Source organism: Miniopterus natalensis, chromosome 20 (assembly GCF_054644295.1).
Source record: "Miniopterus natalensis isolate mMinNat1 chromosome 20, mMinNat1.hap1, whole genome shotgun sequence".
NCBI classification, from domain to species: Eukaryota; Metazoa; Chordata; class Mammalia; order Chiroptera; family Miniopteridae; genus Miniopterus; species Miniopterus natalensis.
In genome coordinates, this window is record NC_142100.1 from 14,210,128 (window position 1) to 14,225,988 (window position 15,861).

At 46.6% G+C, this 15,861-nt stretch overlaps 1 protein-coding gene across 1 annotated transcript in view; it reads right to left on the minus strand.

Moving 5' to 3' along the window:
• Positions 1-1,382: 1,382 nt before the first annotated feature.
• Positions 1,383-15,861, minus strand: part of LOC107530445 (sodium/glucose cotransporter 1-like) — a 42,600-nt gene continuing 28,121 nt past the window's right edge. Inside the window, exons 10-15 of the mRNA XM_087828646.1 lie at positions 14,678-14,785; positions 13,087-13,237; positions 9,397-9,565; positions 6,499-6,714; positions 4,095-4,238; positions 1,383-1,616 (exon numbers count right to left, since the gene is read on the minus strand). Coding sequence (XP_087684772.1) covers positions 1,383-1,616; positions 4,095-4,238; positions 6,499-6,714; positions 9,397-9,565; positions 13,087-13,237; positions 14,678-14,785 — 1,022 coding nt within the window. The remainder of the gene's footprint in view (positions 1,617-4,094; positions 4,239-6,498; positions 6,715-9,396; positions 9,566-13,086; positions 13,238-14,677; positions 14,786-15,861) is intronic.

Here is a 15,861-nt window from a genome sequence, read left to right on the forward strand (position 1 = left end):
CACGGGAGGCCTTTCCTTACCCGGAGGCTGGGTGGGCTCCCTTCTCGGCACTTCTGCAGTGTAAACAATGCATGGAGGCCATTGTTGACCTTAGTGTCAGGCAGGGCTGCTTCAGGCCTCATGCCCACTCCCTATTTATTAGGGTCCCTTGCTGAACCTCAGTCTCCTCCCCTATGAAATGTGGTTAATTCTACTTTTACCAGAAGGGTGGTTCTGTGGCTTGAATGTAATAATGTTTTTACCCCAGGAAGGAAAGCAGCAAGCCACACTAAGTGCTGGCCATCATTTAGGTGGGGAGGGGCCTGACCAGCAAGCCTTATATGCTTTGGGATCCTAAGTCCTACAGGTGTTTCATTCTGTTTCCCTCTATAAGCCATGTGCTTTGTTGACACCTGTTTCCTTGCAGCATTTGGCATGTAATAGGCACTAAAAAATGTCAGCTGAAGAATTAAACTAGGGACGAGGAGCTGGTCATGTTAGTGCACCTTCATAGTGTGGTTTTGTGATGCCAGTGGGTCTTTCCAAATGATTTCAAGGCACTTGAAAATTTTTCTAAAGACACAAATGATTTATTTTGGCCAGAGGAGAATTAGGAGGGTGCCCCTGCAGAAACACATACTAGGAGTGGCCTGTATTTGACAGCTAAAGGGAATCTTAACTCCTGGACCCAACTCCAATTGCATCCCAATCACTTATAGACTGGGAGGGACTGGGAAGGGCTTGGCAAGGATGGCACGGCAGCAGCCAGACAATGCTAAATGGTAGGGGGGCCTGTTCTCTAGGGCAGAGACTGCTTCAGCCCCTCCACTGGTCCAGTAGGAGCCCAAGTTTCCATCCACAGGCAGATTTGGCCCCAGCTGCCTGTGTGGTCATTAGTGGGCATACACCTGTGGGTAGGAACCCCAGCACAGGGGGTGGTGTGCTTACACTACATGGCATTTTTGCCAGCAGGGGCACACATTTGAAAAGGAGAGAACAAGAAAAATGGAGGTTGGGTATAGGAAGGAAATGGTGACAGTAAACACAAGTAAAAACCCCAAATACATCTAGAGATGAAATGCCAAAATTAAATTTAAAGTGAAAGTCAGTGTTTATGCAGTAGAGCCATTTGGAGAAAATGACTCATTTTGTAAAGGGGCAGATGTTCACATTTGCATAGTCTCTGCAATTGTGGATGGTCTTTACTCTGTCCCCTTAGCAGGCATGCCCTGCAGCTGGTGGCACTTGATGAGTGACACTGAGGGAGCATTTTCATTAGCGTAATCCTTGGTCCCATATCTGTGGGTCTCCCAGTAGGAAATACTTCCTCCCACAACGATGAGGGAGTCTGGAAGAGGCGGCAGTTTGCCTGCTCTTCCCAGATGCCTCTAGGCTGAGCTGCTCTAGTGGTAGAGGATGTGGCACAGGACTGTGACTAGTAGCAAGAGGAGCGCACTGATATCAATAACTTTTCTCCAGAATGGTGACTCCAGCTTGTTACAGTGCACTGTCTCTTCAGATGTGGCACCATGCTCCTTCATTTTCTCCATGGTTACCTTTTCTGGGATCAGTCTGGAGCCTGGAATCGGCTCCAGGCCACATATTATGTCCAAAGCCTTCCAGAAGCAGGCCCGGCTCTCTCTTAATAATTCTGGAACAGAGGTAAGAGGCAAAGGTCAGGAGGCACAGGCCAGGACACAGGAGAAAACACTTTCTAGGGGGTCATGTCTCAGTGATGAGTCCAGCAGGAAGACCGATATAGCCTTGCTTGAATATAGAACAGTCCTCAGTCCCTGCTATGGAACATTACCACCATCCTCAGAGATCTGGGAATGTGGGATAAGGGAAGCATGTGGGGGCAGAGTGGGGCTGCCTAGGGCCATGCTTATCTTCTATTAGCAAAGCCTTTGGCTGGGCCCAGGAGCAGGCTAGCCCAGGCTTGCTTCAGCATGCCCACCCTTCTCAGTCTCGGGCACACAGCCAAACACAGCTTTACAGGTCTAGGGCAAGTGGCTGCTCCTCTGAATCCCACTCCCCAGTCATTACTCTCCCGGGGGATGGAAGAAGTCTATTGATTTCTCCAGACAGACACGGCCCTCTTTTGCAATGTCTCAGGGAATGTCTTCTCCAGGCAGGCATGTCTCACAGCTGGGCCCAAAATAAGGCTCTCCAGGCCCTTGAAGGGGAATCACTGGTGTTTTCCAGGAGGCAAAGGAGGAAAGTCTAGGAATTATAGGAACGTTTCCACTCATTTCTCTAGGCCCACTTCTCTCCTGTCAGTGCAGCTCATGCTGGCTGAGCCTCAGCACCCCTGCTCAGACGCGGTCAGCACCACGGCCAGCGCCGGTGCAGCCCTCTGGACCCAGCAGAAGCCTGGGCATGTTTTCCTTGATGAAAAGCACATTTCAGTCAAAGCAGATGTGCCCTGCAGTGTGCGCTGTAATGTGCTCTGTGTCTTATCCTGATGGGCAGCATCCACGCCAGCTGCGTCCTGAGGCTAAGGTGGCACCAGGAATGTGGAACCCATCAGCCAGGGACGGAGGAGCCTCTGTTATAGGGGGAGGGTGGCTGCAGCCAGAGGACCTCCAAGCCAGGGACACCAATATCTGCTATTGGTGCTGAGAAGTCCTGAGCAGCACACTCTGGCCCTGTTCTCTCAGATGCCCATGTTAGCACACCACCATGCAGCTGCCAGGCCACCTCTTTGGGCAACAGCCTAAGAGCAGTATGATGGGAGGTGGGGTTGGCAAGGGGCCAAGAGCACACACTTTGGAATCAGACTGCTTGTGTTCAAATCCCAGCTCCACCACTGCATAGTTATTTATGGACACTAGGGTAAGTCATTTAACTGTTCAGTTCCTCAATTTCCCCATCTTTAAAGTGGGGATAACAATTGTACTTCTCAAGCATGGGGATAATTTTGACAGTGGCTGGCACATCCCATATGGTAATAAATGTTAGCCACCATCATAATCATCACCACTCATGACAGTGGGTGAGAAGAGGAATTGAGAGGTGCACCAAGAACAAGCGCCTGGCATACTGTGGGCACCCAGCAAACCATTTTCCCCCCATCAAAGAGAAATTCCTAGGGACCCCCATATCCTCCAGGTGTGTGGACTATCCTTGCTCAGAGAGGCCACACCCCTGGCCCACAATTCTGTGGCAGAAGTCCAAGGAACCCACCCAACCCGAGGTCTCCTCTGTGTCAGGAGGGAGCCCAGGCCTCTCTGGACTCTGAACTTCCCTGGCAGGAGTGAAGAGGGGGCACTAAAACAGTCTTCTCCTCAGGCAGGCTCTTCCCTTCCTCTCCCTTTCTCCTTCCCCCAAACTCCCAGCCACCCCAGCATTCTCTGCCCCAGACTCAGGACTAATCTCCTTAGACCTTTATCCCTGTTTGCGTCAGGGCTTAAGCAGCTCAGGTCATCCTCCCCATGGCTCTGAAGACTCCTTTTCTGACCCTTCCTGCTGAAACCCTTCCTTTGGGCCCTCAGGCCTGCAGGGCCCAAGCCTCCCTGGAACATTCCCTCTCTTCTTGCTTAAGTCTAGTTGTCCTTGGACCTGTTTGCCCCCAGTGCCCTCTTAGATGGGGTTGCTCCCCCTTACAGACTATCTCCTGCCCCCCTCCGAGAAACCCTCTCATTTTGAATCCCTGTGTAAGTCTCCCCTCCCCTCCCCCACACTGCTCTTGTCAAGGCTCATGATCTCTGTGTGGCTAAATCCAGCAGCTAGCTCTCAGCATCTTTCTCCACTCATCAGCTTCTGTCTCAGTGGATTGATCACTCATCCCTCAAAATGCTTCTGTTCTTGTGCCCCTCAGTTGGCTCCTCCCCACGGCCTGGAGTGTCCCTGCGTTTCATGCCGGACCCCTTCTCCCCAAATCCCCCACCGTACACACCCTCCAGGGGTGGCCCAGTGCTTCTGATGATGTCTCCCACACGGGTCTCCCAGCCAAGACCACTCCCCATAGATATCTGAGAGGCATCTCACCCACAAACCCCCGAAGGCATCTTAAGGAAAATGAAAGACATGGCCTCTGCCTGGGGGAGCATTTCTGGAAGTGGAGATGGTGGGCAGGGGGTGCTGGGGTGGCAGCACAGCCCCCCCCCCCAAACTCCAAACAGAACTCCCTCCCAGGGCTTTGGCTCCTCCTCCTCACCTGGCTGTGTTCGTAGAGCAATTCTCTTCCCTTGCATTGCTGCATCCAGATCTACCCTTTCCTCTTGGCTATTTCGTAAACTCCAACAGAGCCGGTGGAGCTAGGGGGAGAGCATGTCACCACTCAGGGCATGTCACCACTCAGGGCTCTGTCACAAAGGCCTTATGGTGCCATGGCTGGCAGGTGGGCACTGGGGTCTTGATAGACTGAAAAGGGACCTGGCCCTTAGGCTCCAAGAAGAGATAGAATGTGGGGTGGGGAAAGCGTGGCACTTGGCAACCCTGGATTTCAGTTTTGGCTCTGCTACCATGTGGTTGTGTGGCCTTGGCAAAGGATGACACAACCTTCCCTGGCCTCAGTGTCCTTCAGTTGTATAGTAAGGAGTGGGAGGCAACTCGCTCAGGGCTCCTTCCGGTTCTGAGGTTCCAGGAACCTGTGCCCAGCATGGTGAAAGAAGCCTCTCATCACCCATGGTCTACTTCTTCCAGTGGAGGAGGCCCCCTCACAGGATGAATGGGACAGGGCAGACCCAGGAGCTGCTTTCCTTCCAGGTTCTTCCTGGCTGTCAGAAATGAGCACTAACTCAGACCCAAAGAGGGTTTACCTGGTTTACCCAGTTAACCTGGCCCCTGGCTGAGCTCAGTTGCTCAAGCTCAACAAACAAGGCATTTGTAGATGCAGAAGGGGAGCATCCCTTCCCTTCTAGTCTGTGATTTTGTTCTTTTCCTGAAAACATACATGAAAACTTTGAGAAGTAACAAAATCCAGCCAACTGTTGTTGCCTCCCCCATCCCCCAATGGCTGAGGTCAGCAGAAGCCCAACTAAGTGAACATCCCCACCAAACTTATCCTGGAATAGACTTTAACCTATCGCTGTACCAGCCTGGATCTGATCCCCAGCATATGGCAGGGATGTGAATGAGGAGGGCTGGGCCCCCTCCCCAGCCAGCCCTCTAAGACCTGCCTTAGCCTCACCTCTTGGGTTAAAGTGTTGGAACTAAACTTTTGCTGTGTTAATAAGAGACTGGGTTTAGCCTTTAAGTGCTTCCTGATGATGCCATATGTACACATTTGCCTTTCCAACTACACTCTTAGCCCCCTGTGGCCCAGGCCCTGAGCACACTGAGGAGCCTGGGCTCACCTGCTGTCCCTCCTCCCCGGTGGCGCTGAGCCACAAACCCTAATTTTCCTCTTCACCTCCCTGCCTGCGGGCAGCTGCTTGTGTTCTCCAGAACACCAGGCCTGCTGCTGGGCAGGTGGGAAACACTTGGCAAGTGCTTGGTTGCCTGGGAGGCAGGCAAAACCAAAAAGCTGAGAGTAACAGAGGCGTAGAAAAGAACACAGTCTAAACCATTGAGACCCTGAGCAACAGGAAATTAAGTCCATCGTCTCCAGCTTCTCAAGCTGCCAGAGCAGGGAAGTCTCCCACTGTCACTGATGCAGGGGTGATGTGTGGTGGGCCCGCAGTCCAACAATCCTGGCTGTCCTTCCCACTGGCTCCATCCCTCTTCCGACTGGGCTGTGTGTGCCAGAGGGCAAGGAATCAAATGGAAACTGCTTAGCAGTAAGTGTGGCCAGAGGGGAAGACCAAGGGTAAATTGGGAACCCTGAAGCAGTCTTCCAAGTTCATGGCTTTTACCTATACCCCAGGTGAAGGTGTAGGAAAGGCATAAAGCATTCTGAGCTCCTCCGGAGACTTTGGACTTTCAGGACCTTCCTGCTTTCTGGCTCAGCCAGGTCCCTGTCCTGCGAAACCTACAGGCTGAGACACAGGGAGTGATGTGGTGCAGCCAGGTTGGGGCACAGGTGTGCCATTTACTAGTTTTGGTACCTTGGACAAAGAACTTAACTGGTCTGAGCCCAAGCATTCTAATTTTCAACTTGAGTGACTGATACCTGGCTCCTGAGAGTGTGAACATGCCAGGAGAGACTGAGAGGTGCCCACCCCTGAGCTGGCCACAGGGAGTTGCCTGAATTACTGTCCCCTCTCTTTCCTGTTGGCTCAATTCCCTTTGGGTGATGGCAGTTGGGACTGACCTAATTACATTAATTCATACCGAGGTTAGGGAACTTAACACTTCTAAGGAAAATTTGTATTTTAAAAGCCAAATTTCTCATTCTAAGTGAGTACCTAATTGGCAGAGGTTTGCTGAAAAGGTTTTTAGTTTAGCTTTGTTTTTAAGGCAGGGCCCTTTGTGTGTTACTTGCCTCATCCCCTATGCCTGGCCCCAGCCCTCCCACTTTAGAAACAAATGCAAGGATTCAGCCACTTCTGTTCAAAGTGAGCAGAGCCAAGTCCCTGCTTGCTGGGACAATGGGACTATTGGTTGACCCCTGGACACCCGAATGGTAGCACTTACGTGTTTATCCGGAATTGGGTCTGTGACTAAGGAGATCCCCAGGACGATGACGACAGTGAGTATAAAGAGGAATATGGAAAAATAGAGGTAGTGTATGCCACAGATGAACTGAGGGCACTTGCTGTTTGCTAAGCAGGTACTGCGTCCGTAGGCAAACTCAGACACCATTCGAATGAAGCCAATCAGGAATCCACCAGCCAGCCCCCAGAAGGCACCCTGCCAAAGGAGGAGCCCAGAGAGAGTCATCCGAGAGGAAGGTGGGTGATGCAGCAAACCATCTTCAGTTTCACCTCCCTGACTAGCTGAGTTCTAAAGTCAACCCTGTCATAACAGGGGCTTCGAATACCTTGCAGAAGTACTGTGAGCACCAGTGTGAGATACCTTCCTGGGCTCAACAAAGACCTGAGATACTTGCACTCCCTCTTAGGTTAATCAGAGAACTTCAGAAACACTGGAAACACTTTTAAGTTAGGTCATAAATAGGTATCTCAAATGTAACGTGTCCAAAAAAGACCCTAGTCCATCCCATTGCTGTAAGGGGCACCTCCATTTCCTTGGTTGCTCAGGTTGAAACCCCAGGTGTCATCCCTGCTTCTTTCCTTTCCATCCTGCCCTCCCACCAACCCATCAGCAAATTCTGCTGGCTCTACCTCTAAAATGTACCTGGAACACAGCTATTTCCCATCTTCTCTATGGCCAGCACCCAATCCCACACTGCCATCTTTCCTCACACAAGTTGTTTCCCTCCTTGGTCTCCTGCTTGCCCACTGTCCCCACAGAAACCAGAGCGATCTCTTCAAAGCATATAATGGAGAAGACCATGCCTTTGCTTAAACTCTGCAATAGCTTCTCACGACTCACCATCACAATCAAAGTGTAACTCTGCTCTTTGGCTGACCCCACCTGGCTCCGCCACCCTCTTTGGCCACTCCTCCTTTGGCCACTCCTCTTTGGCGTGATCTCCTCCACGTCAAAACTGTCCACTTTGTTCTTGGCTCAGGCCTTTGTGCTTGCTTTTCTCTCTGCTTGAGCCCCTCCCAAGATCTTAATATTTACTTCTAGCTCATCTTTCAGAGTTCAAATTCAAGGTCATTTTCTTAGAAGTCTGCCGCCACCTTGGCTAATGCCCTCAATTGCCATCCTCCCCCAGCGCCTGCCCTGCTACCCTCCATGATCCTTTTTTTATATGAAGTTTTTATTTATTGATTTAAGAGTGAGAGAGGGAGAGAAAGGGGGGGAGAGAGAGAGAAAGAGAGGGAGGGAGGGAGAGAGAGGAAGACTGATCTGTTGTTCCACTTATTTTTATGCGTTCATTGGTTGATCTGTGTATGTGCCTTGACTGGGGATCAAACTCTCGACCTTCAGGTATCGAGACAATGCTCTAATCAACTGAACTACCCAGCCAGGGCCTCTATGATACTTTTTTATTTTTTCATCAGCACTACATCACTATTAGAAATCTCTATCTGTCCACTGGGTGTCATCTGTCTCCTGTAACTAGACTGTCCACTCCTCAAGAGGGAGGACTTCATCTTGGCTCTGGAGCTGTATCTGGAGCCTGATTCAGTGGAGGATGGATGTCAGAGGAGACAGTGGGAAAATCTCTTGCAGAAAGAGCTCAAACCAAAAGCCAGGTGGATGATCCACAGGAACCATTTACTGAAGGAGATGTGTAGAAAGGGACGGTCTAGAAAAGAAAGGTTATCGGCACTGCAAATCAGTAGGAGTGGGAGGGATCTAGAAACCAGAGGGGCGTGCCATCTGAAATAGGGTGGGAGAGAGGACCTGGAGAAGTTCTCTAGGTTGAAGATGGTAACCACAATATGCCTGTAACTTTGGATCAGTGGTAGTGGAAGAGCCACTGCCCAGATCTCCAGTTTTCCTTGGTGACAGGCCCTGATACCTTAAGGTTGGTGTCAGATGGGAGACAGATTCTCTTGCCTGCCTGCCTGCCCCTCGTACCCATGCTCTTCCCAGGAGAGCAAAGAGAAGAGGCTCTGGAAGCCTTGGAGCCCAGTCACTCTCTCCATACATTATTGGTGCTAAATTGCGTCCTGGAGAGGTAAGCAGAGCAGGAAGCACTAGCAGGGTGGTCTAGAGGACTGAGCACCTGAGATGAGCCTGGGAGGAAGCCTCAGCCAGGTGGAGACGGAAAAAGATACTCCCAGCAAAGCAAACACTCCATGCAAACAAAGGGAGGCTGGAGAAGACACGGACAGTTAGGCTGTCAGCGCTGCAAGTCAGTGGGAGTGCCAGCGATCTAGAGGCTGCGCACAGAGGGGGCAAGGGCCCCGATCACGGAGCCCTTCAGGACCTGTGCTTAAGAACTTGTGCAAGGCCCAGCACTGAGTGCTGTTAGGGGAAACAAGTTAAAATATGACTCAAATGTTCAGTAAAAATATTCTGGTAAATTGTGCTTTCAAAGTCTTATGAAAGCACAATTAAACCATTCCCTGGGATCTTTATTTAAAGCATGGCTGGAAGAGATGGTCTTCACTAAAAGGAAGGTGGGAGGAGCCCACAACTGTACATCCCACCGTGAGTATGAAATCTCCGAGCATGACACATCCAAGTACAGGAGAAAGAGAAGAATATTTTCCTACAGCTAGATATGTGTGAGGGAGGATCATGCACACTTTGCACTGTCTATGGCATGGCTGAAAGTGGATTACATTGCAAAGGGAGGAAACATCAGAATTTGCCTCTACCTCACATTATAAGAGGGAGTGGGGACCAAATCTTTCCAGGAGTAAATCATCTCTCAGAAAGCAAATGATGCAATGTTGTGAACCCTTGAAGCACTAGAATCCTCCTAGGGCAACTCTGGCAAAGTTAACGACAATGTGAAGGCAAACCCTTACACTGCGCCATGTGGTGGCCATGCCAACATCCACCTACCTGCTCTGTGACTCTCTTGCAAAATATGGCAAGCACGAAGGTGGCAGAAATGGGTGGCACCAGGTAACTCCTAACTGCCTGCATGTACTCAAACAGCCGTTCACTGTGTATTGTTTGAATAATAGGGATCCAGGTGATGGTGACAGCAAGTAAGATTATAACAAAAAACCTGTAAATTAAACCAACAGTCAATGGTAATTTGGTGACTCCCCCCCCACCAATAAAAAAAAAAATCTACAAACCATAAACTATTAACTCGATTATTCTTTAGGTTAAATTCAGGTGCTCATTCATAAGTGTGGGTCAGAGGAGACGGCTATAACCCTAAACGCTAATAGAGCCATATGGCTGCAGACAAAAATCTTTCAACTTCTCAACAACAACAACAAAAGCAGTGTCTATTTGCCTGTTACTGAATCATGGATAGGTTTTTACCATATTTGGAGGGTGGGTTTGGGACAGTCATGCTTAAAACATATAATACATGAAAAACATTAATCTCCTGAGTCGTAATACACTTTTAAACATTTCAGACAGATTAGTATTGCATATGATTCTAAAGAAACAAGTCCAAAAACTTATTTTATTACTTACATTGTGCTGAAAATTTTAAGGGACTGAGTACAGGTTCCAAATGTTCATTACCTTATTTTAAAAAAAGTGTATTGATTTTAGAGAGAGAGGAAGTGGGAGGGAAAGAGAGAGGGAGGGAGGGAAACATCGATGAGAGAGCACATCGATTGCCTGCCTCCTGCATGCCCCCTACTGGGGATTGAGCCTGCAACCCAGGCATGTGCCCCTGACTGGAACTGAACCAGCAACCTCCTGGGATGACATCCAAACAACTGAGCCACACAGGCAAGGCCATTACCTTTTCTAAGGAAAAGATTTTAAAACATGTATCCATATATAAAATCACAATAAATCAAATGTCACCCCAAAGATGAATAAATCTTATTAGTTCTATGTCAACAAAAGCTTAAAAATTATAATTTTGAGAGAGTTAAAGCAAATGATGTTAGAAAGGACTAATACCTTGATAGTCAAAGGAGTGAGTTCCAGTGTCAGTAACAATGGGCTAGCTTGCATGGGACTAACCCTCCCACAGATAACAATGATAAATTCTGGGTCAAATATAAAAACAAAAACACTGAAGAGTAGCTCAAAGCAGGCAGAATTGAGGGAGGGGGAAGGATTAAATCCTTGAAAGAATGAAACCATACTGGGTGCTATCTACATTTATCCAGCATTTTCCCTGAGCCGCTCCCTAATCTGCATGGTGTGGGTGGCTAGAATTTAAACAGAAAGCCTCACTCTTACTGGGTTGAGGAGTCAGAAGACAGAGGTTGGGGATTCAGAATGGCTGAAAATGCTTGGGGAAAATTCCAGAGAGCTGGAAGCCTAGAACAAGGGGGCCCACATCTGTGTATAACCCCCCTTAAACCCTTGATTGACCCCTGAATTGTGCACATTTGGGAAAATCTCCAGTCATCCAAGTTTTCTTTTTTCTACATCCCAAATAATTCTAGAACCAGCTAACAAGTTCCATTTAGCCTCTTCTCATTTTCTCTGCCATTACTGTCATATATTTTTGCTGCCATGTTATAAATCCCATAGGCATTTTTTCTTATTGATGTTTCAACAGACAATATTCATTTATATTTCCCATTTATTTACCCTTTTTGCCACCTTTCATTTTTCTCCAAAGTTCAATACTTCTATCTGGGTTGTTTTCCTTCAGCCTGAAGAATTTCCTTTGGTATTTCTTATCATGAAACTCTACTGTACATTCTCTCAACTTGCATTTATCTGAAAATATATTTATTTTATCTTCCTTTTGGAGAATATTTTTGATGAGAATTTTTTTTTTTACTAGCACTTGAAGGTGTCATTTCATTGTCTTCTGGCTTTTATAGTTTCTGTTGAAAATTCTGCTGTCTCTTTGTTGCTCTTTTGAAGATAATGTAATTTATTTTTCTCTGGCAACTTAAAGGTTTTCTCTTTATTTTCAATTTTAAGCAGTTTCACTATAATGTAGTCTAGGCATGGTTTCTTTTGTATTTACCTTCCTTGCAATTGTTTGTACTTCTCAAGTCTCTGAATAGTTGTCTATCAGTTTTGGAAAATTCTTGGACATTACCTTTTCAAAATCTCTTCTATCCAGTTTGCTCCTCTCTTTCTGTGGTTCCAATTGTGTTCCATGCCTATCTTTCCTTTTTTCTGTGTATTTCAGTTTGGATATTGTCGGTTGTTCCATTTCCAATCCACTAATTGTGCCTTCTGCTATATCCAATCAGTTGTGAACCTATCTAATGAGTTCTTAACTTCAGATACTAACTTTTCAATTCTAAATATCTTTTAAATCCTTTAGTAAACTTTAATTCTCTGCTGAACTTCTCAACATTTTTATCCATTTTTGTACACTTTCCCTCTTCTTGTACATATTAATCATGATTTTAAAAGCCCTTGTCTGCTAACCTCACCTGTGGGTGTATTTTTAGTAAATACAGTTGTAAGGGCAGACAGTCTTGCCTTGTTCCTTTTTAGTTTTTTCATTAAATATAATATAGGCTTTTAGGTGATATAGTATGTTTTATCATGTTGAAAGGGACCCATTTTACCAAATACCTTTTCTTCATCTGTGAATAGAGACATGATTTTTCTCTTTTGATCTATTAATATGTTGAGTTACATTACTACATTTCCTAATATTAAACCATTCTTATATTTCTGGAAAAAAATCACAGTTGGTAATGAGATACTATTTTAACATTCTTTTAATATACTGTTGAGTTTGTGTCTAATATCTTACGTACAACTTTTGTACTGGTATTTAAAAGTTAGATTAGTCTTTAGTTCTAATTTTTTTTCTGTGCTGTGTTTGTTAGGTTTTGGCATCAATATCTTGAGCTTCGTAAAAAGAATTTAGGTTTTCCTTTTTCCTATGTTCTATAGCAATTTAAATAAAAGCAGTACCAATTTTTTAAAATTTGTTGGAAAAGTGGCCTTAAACTATGTACTGCTAATCAAAATGTAAAGACAACATCAAAAGCAGGGATTAGAGAGATAAAATACATGAGCAACATATTTTATGATTCAAGATAAAGGAAGCATAGAGACATAATGTAGGCCACATAAAATGCATGCTGGCTGGATGTTGTCCAAGGGCAGCCAACATGAAACCCTATGGAGAAAGACATGGCCACGTTTTACGTATGTTTGTGTCCCCCACTCAAGCCCTAGCATGGTGCTGTGTGGCATCGGGGATAACACCATGGACAAATTCCCCTAATTACTGTGTGACTTTAGGTAGATCAATTTCCTTCTCTCGGCCACTTTCCCCCCATTTTCCAAAAGAGAATACGAACAGTAAAATTTACCTTTAATGTCAGGAGGACTATGAGATATGAGATACTATAGGTAAATTTCCTCACAAGGACTATTTTGGGGGTACAGTAAACTATGCTCATTTTTATCATTGTGATTACTTAATTTTTCCCAAATAAAAATAATTTTCGATGTGATCATAAAAGCAACACAGTTTCACTGCAAAACAGCAGCAAAAATATATAATCATACTGTATATAAACAGGATGATTCCATACACAGTATTATAGTCTAAATTTTTCATGTAATAACACTGTGGTTTCATTGATGCCAGTAATTAATGTGATAAGAGAAATCCTTCACCTTCCTGTTACCATGAGTTCCCTTTCAGTGGCCATAGGCCGTATCCGGGTATAGATGTCCATTGTGAAGAGGGTGCTGGCACTGTTGAAAACAGAAGACAGGGTGGACATGAGAGAAGCCCACATTGCAGATAGCATCAAGCCTCGTACACCTGCAAGAGAAGGGACATTTCCTGGACCTTCAGCTCTCTGTCCATGCCAGGAGATGTCTTAGGCCTCCTAAGAAACTTTTCTATGTACTAAATTATCTCCTACAAAATATGCAAGTTTTATTTGGAGTGAAATTCCATCTAAGATAGATTAATGCATTACGTTTGTCCTTGCTTTGTGACGAGACTTACTAGTTTCCTGCTATGTCTTTATATAATAATGGGAGCTAGTATCTCCTGAGTGTTGCTTTGTGCCAGAACATTTCTTTAGGCATTAGCCAACCCAATCCTCCCTACTGCCTTGTAAGATGGAGACCACTGCTGCCTCCCCACCCTTTACAGATGAGGAGCCAGAGGCTCAGAGAAGGTTCAGACTTTAGGTTCAGCAAGTGATGTTGTTCCTTGTGCCTCAGTGTCTTCATCTGTAAACTGGGCATAAAAGTACTCACCACAGGCTGTTGTTAACATTAAGACAAATTAAGTAGACGGGTTAACACAATTTCCAATACAGAGCAAACACTTAACAAATGTTAGCTATAAACATAACAATCTAGTATTATTAGCTGAAAGGCCACCATGTGGCAGGGAATTTGCTCTGTTGGAAGAGCCTGAGGGTAACTGGTGCCTGAACTGAAGGTCCACTGCAGTGAGGCCTCCATGGAATTTACTGGGCTGCTTGGGCCAGGCTAACACTAGTGTCTTTGGAGTTGCCTTCCTTCAGGTGCCCTCCAGCCCACACTCAGCCCCGGGTGCTCTAAGACAGGCTCAGCTGGAAAATCCGTACAACTTCCTTCCTGAACTGTGGGGTGGTTAGTATTTCCCTCACTCAGATTCCACTGATACTGTATTTAACGGAAAAGTCTCAACTTTTCCAGCCTACTGATCTCCAGAGCTAATATGGAATTTTTAAGACCTGTACTATCCACTGGGCCACTTCCATGGGATTTCAGGAAGCAGGTGAGATGACTGCGCAGGGTCGCCGGCATCTTGCAGTGAAAGCCCTCTCACTGTTGGTGGGCTGCTCGCCTCCCTGCCCATCCCATCAGACATGAGCTCTTCAAGAGCAGGGCTAGGTTTCTCTCATCCCTGCGCTCTCATGGCCTAGAACAATGCCTAGCACAGTGTGGGGCATCTGTGGAATGAAGGAGCGAAGGCCCGAGCTAAGCTAGGGAAGTAAACAATGGGAATCTCCAGCACAAGTTGTGCCTCTGTGAGCATGCGCACTGGGAGTGGGAGTGTGTGCTCGGATGAAGAGGGAGGAGGTTCTCTCAGGGCGAAAAAGATTTCCTCTATCCAACTAACTCTCCCACTTTACAGCCTATATTTCCACCCAGAAGGATGGGCTGACTGGTAGAGAAGCTCTCACAGCCTGAGGGCACAGGCTCCAATGGAGACACAGATCCCGGGATTTCTATGGCCTTTGATGGCAGGTCCATTTCTTACCTCTGGGCAGCAGCTCCACTATCAGCAGTGGGTAGGCGATGAGGCTGCAAGTAGTTAGGGTTCCACAGTGCTTTCTACATTCAGAAGGTGTGATGCACGCCACTTTGTCTGCAAAGAGAGATACAGTCACACCAACACGTTGGCCTTAGAGCTCTAAAATCTGAGCTCAGGGAAAAAAAGAATGGGAATAGGAATTACAGATTCCTATTTGACAGATTCTTGGTCTACTGGTGACTCCTCCAATCCATGATCCTATGCACTCCCGAGGAGCCTGGGGCAGAGGCAAAAAGCTAGGAGGTAGGCGCTGAGGAGTCAAGTGAGTTGATGCTTCTACCAATTCACTGCTTGACCCAAAGCAAGTCCTGTGACCTCGACAAGCCTTTTAATGATCCCAGCTACTTGTTAGGAAAGCAAACGGATTATTCATCTACGTACTAATGTGTGAACAACTTGTAACTTACTCCCTTAGCCCTGATAGGGGTGCTATTTTAGAATATTTGGGAAGAAATTTTGGATAAAGGGAAGTAAAGGGAGTGAGTGTGATACACCCTTCAAGAGCTTAAATACAGGATATAAAGTTATGTGAGGACCCCCTCCCAAACAATAAATCAACATAGACTAGGAGGAGGCAGGATATTGCCTAGGTTTATAGGTAAAGTAAGTTATTTTACTGGGGATAGCTAGCTAGCTTACGAAGTGGTTACCAAACATCTGGAGAAAGAATCTAAAAACTCCAAGGGGTGGCTACAGTGAATGTCCATTTTCAGTCCATTTCCATCTGCCTACTCTCCCTTCCCCCTGCTTTGGGAAAAGGCACCTGTCTGACTTGGTGTGGCTATTCTGGAAATTCCTTCTCCTTGATCACAATGACTGGTCTCTATCATCCAAGTGAGTTTGCTAGGACTCATCTGGGATTTCTGCAGGAACTACTGGGAAAGGAAACACTCTTTCTATGGGAATTGTTGAACTGGTAGGATAGAGGCCTGGTGCTGCTGGTGACGATCTTGCCACCAGATGGCCTGAGGGTGACACCAGCTCAGAAGAAAGAGGAGCCAAAAGTGCACACCATTTCAAACAAAAGCCCAAATAATACAGAGTTCTGCACAGAAAACCAGGTTTAGAGGACCACTCCTCGGCAGTGCCTGGCCCCCAGCTCTGGCCAGGGGAGAGACTCAGAATCACTC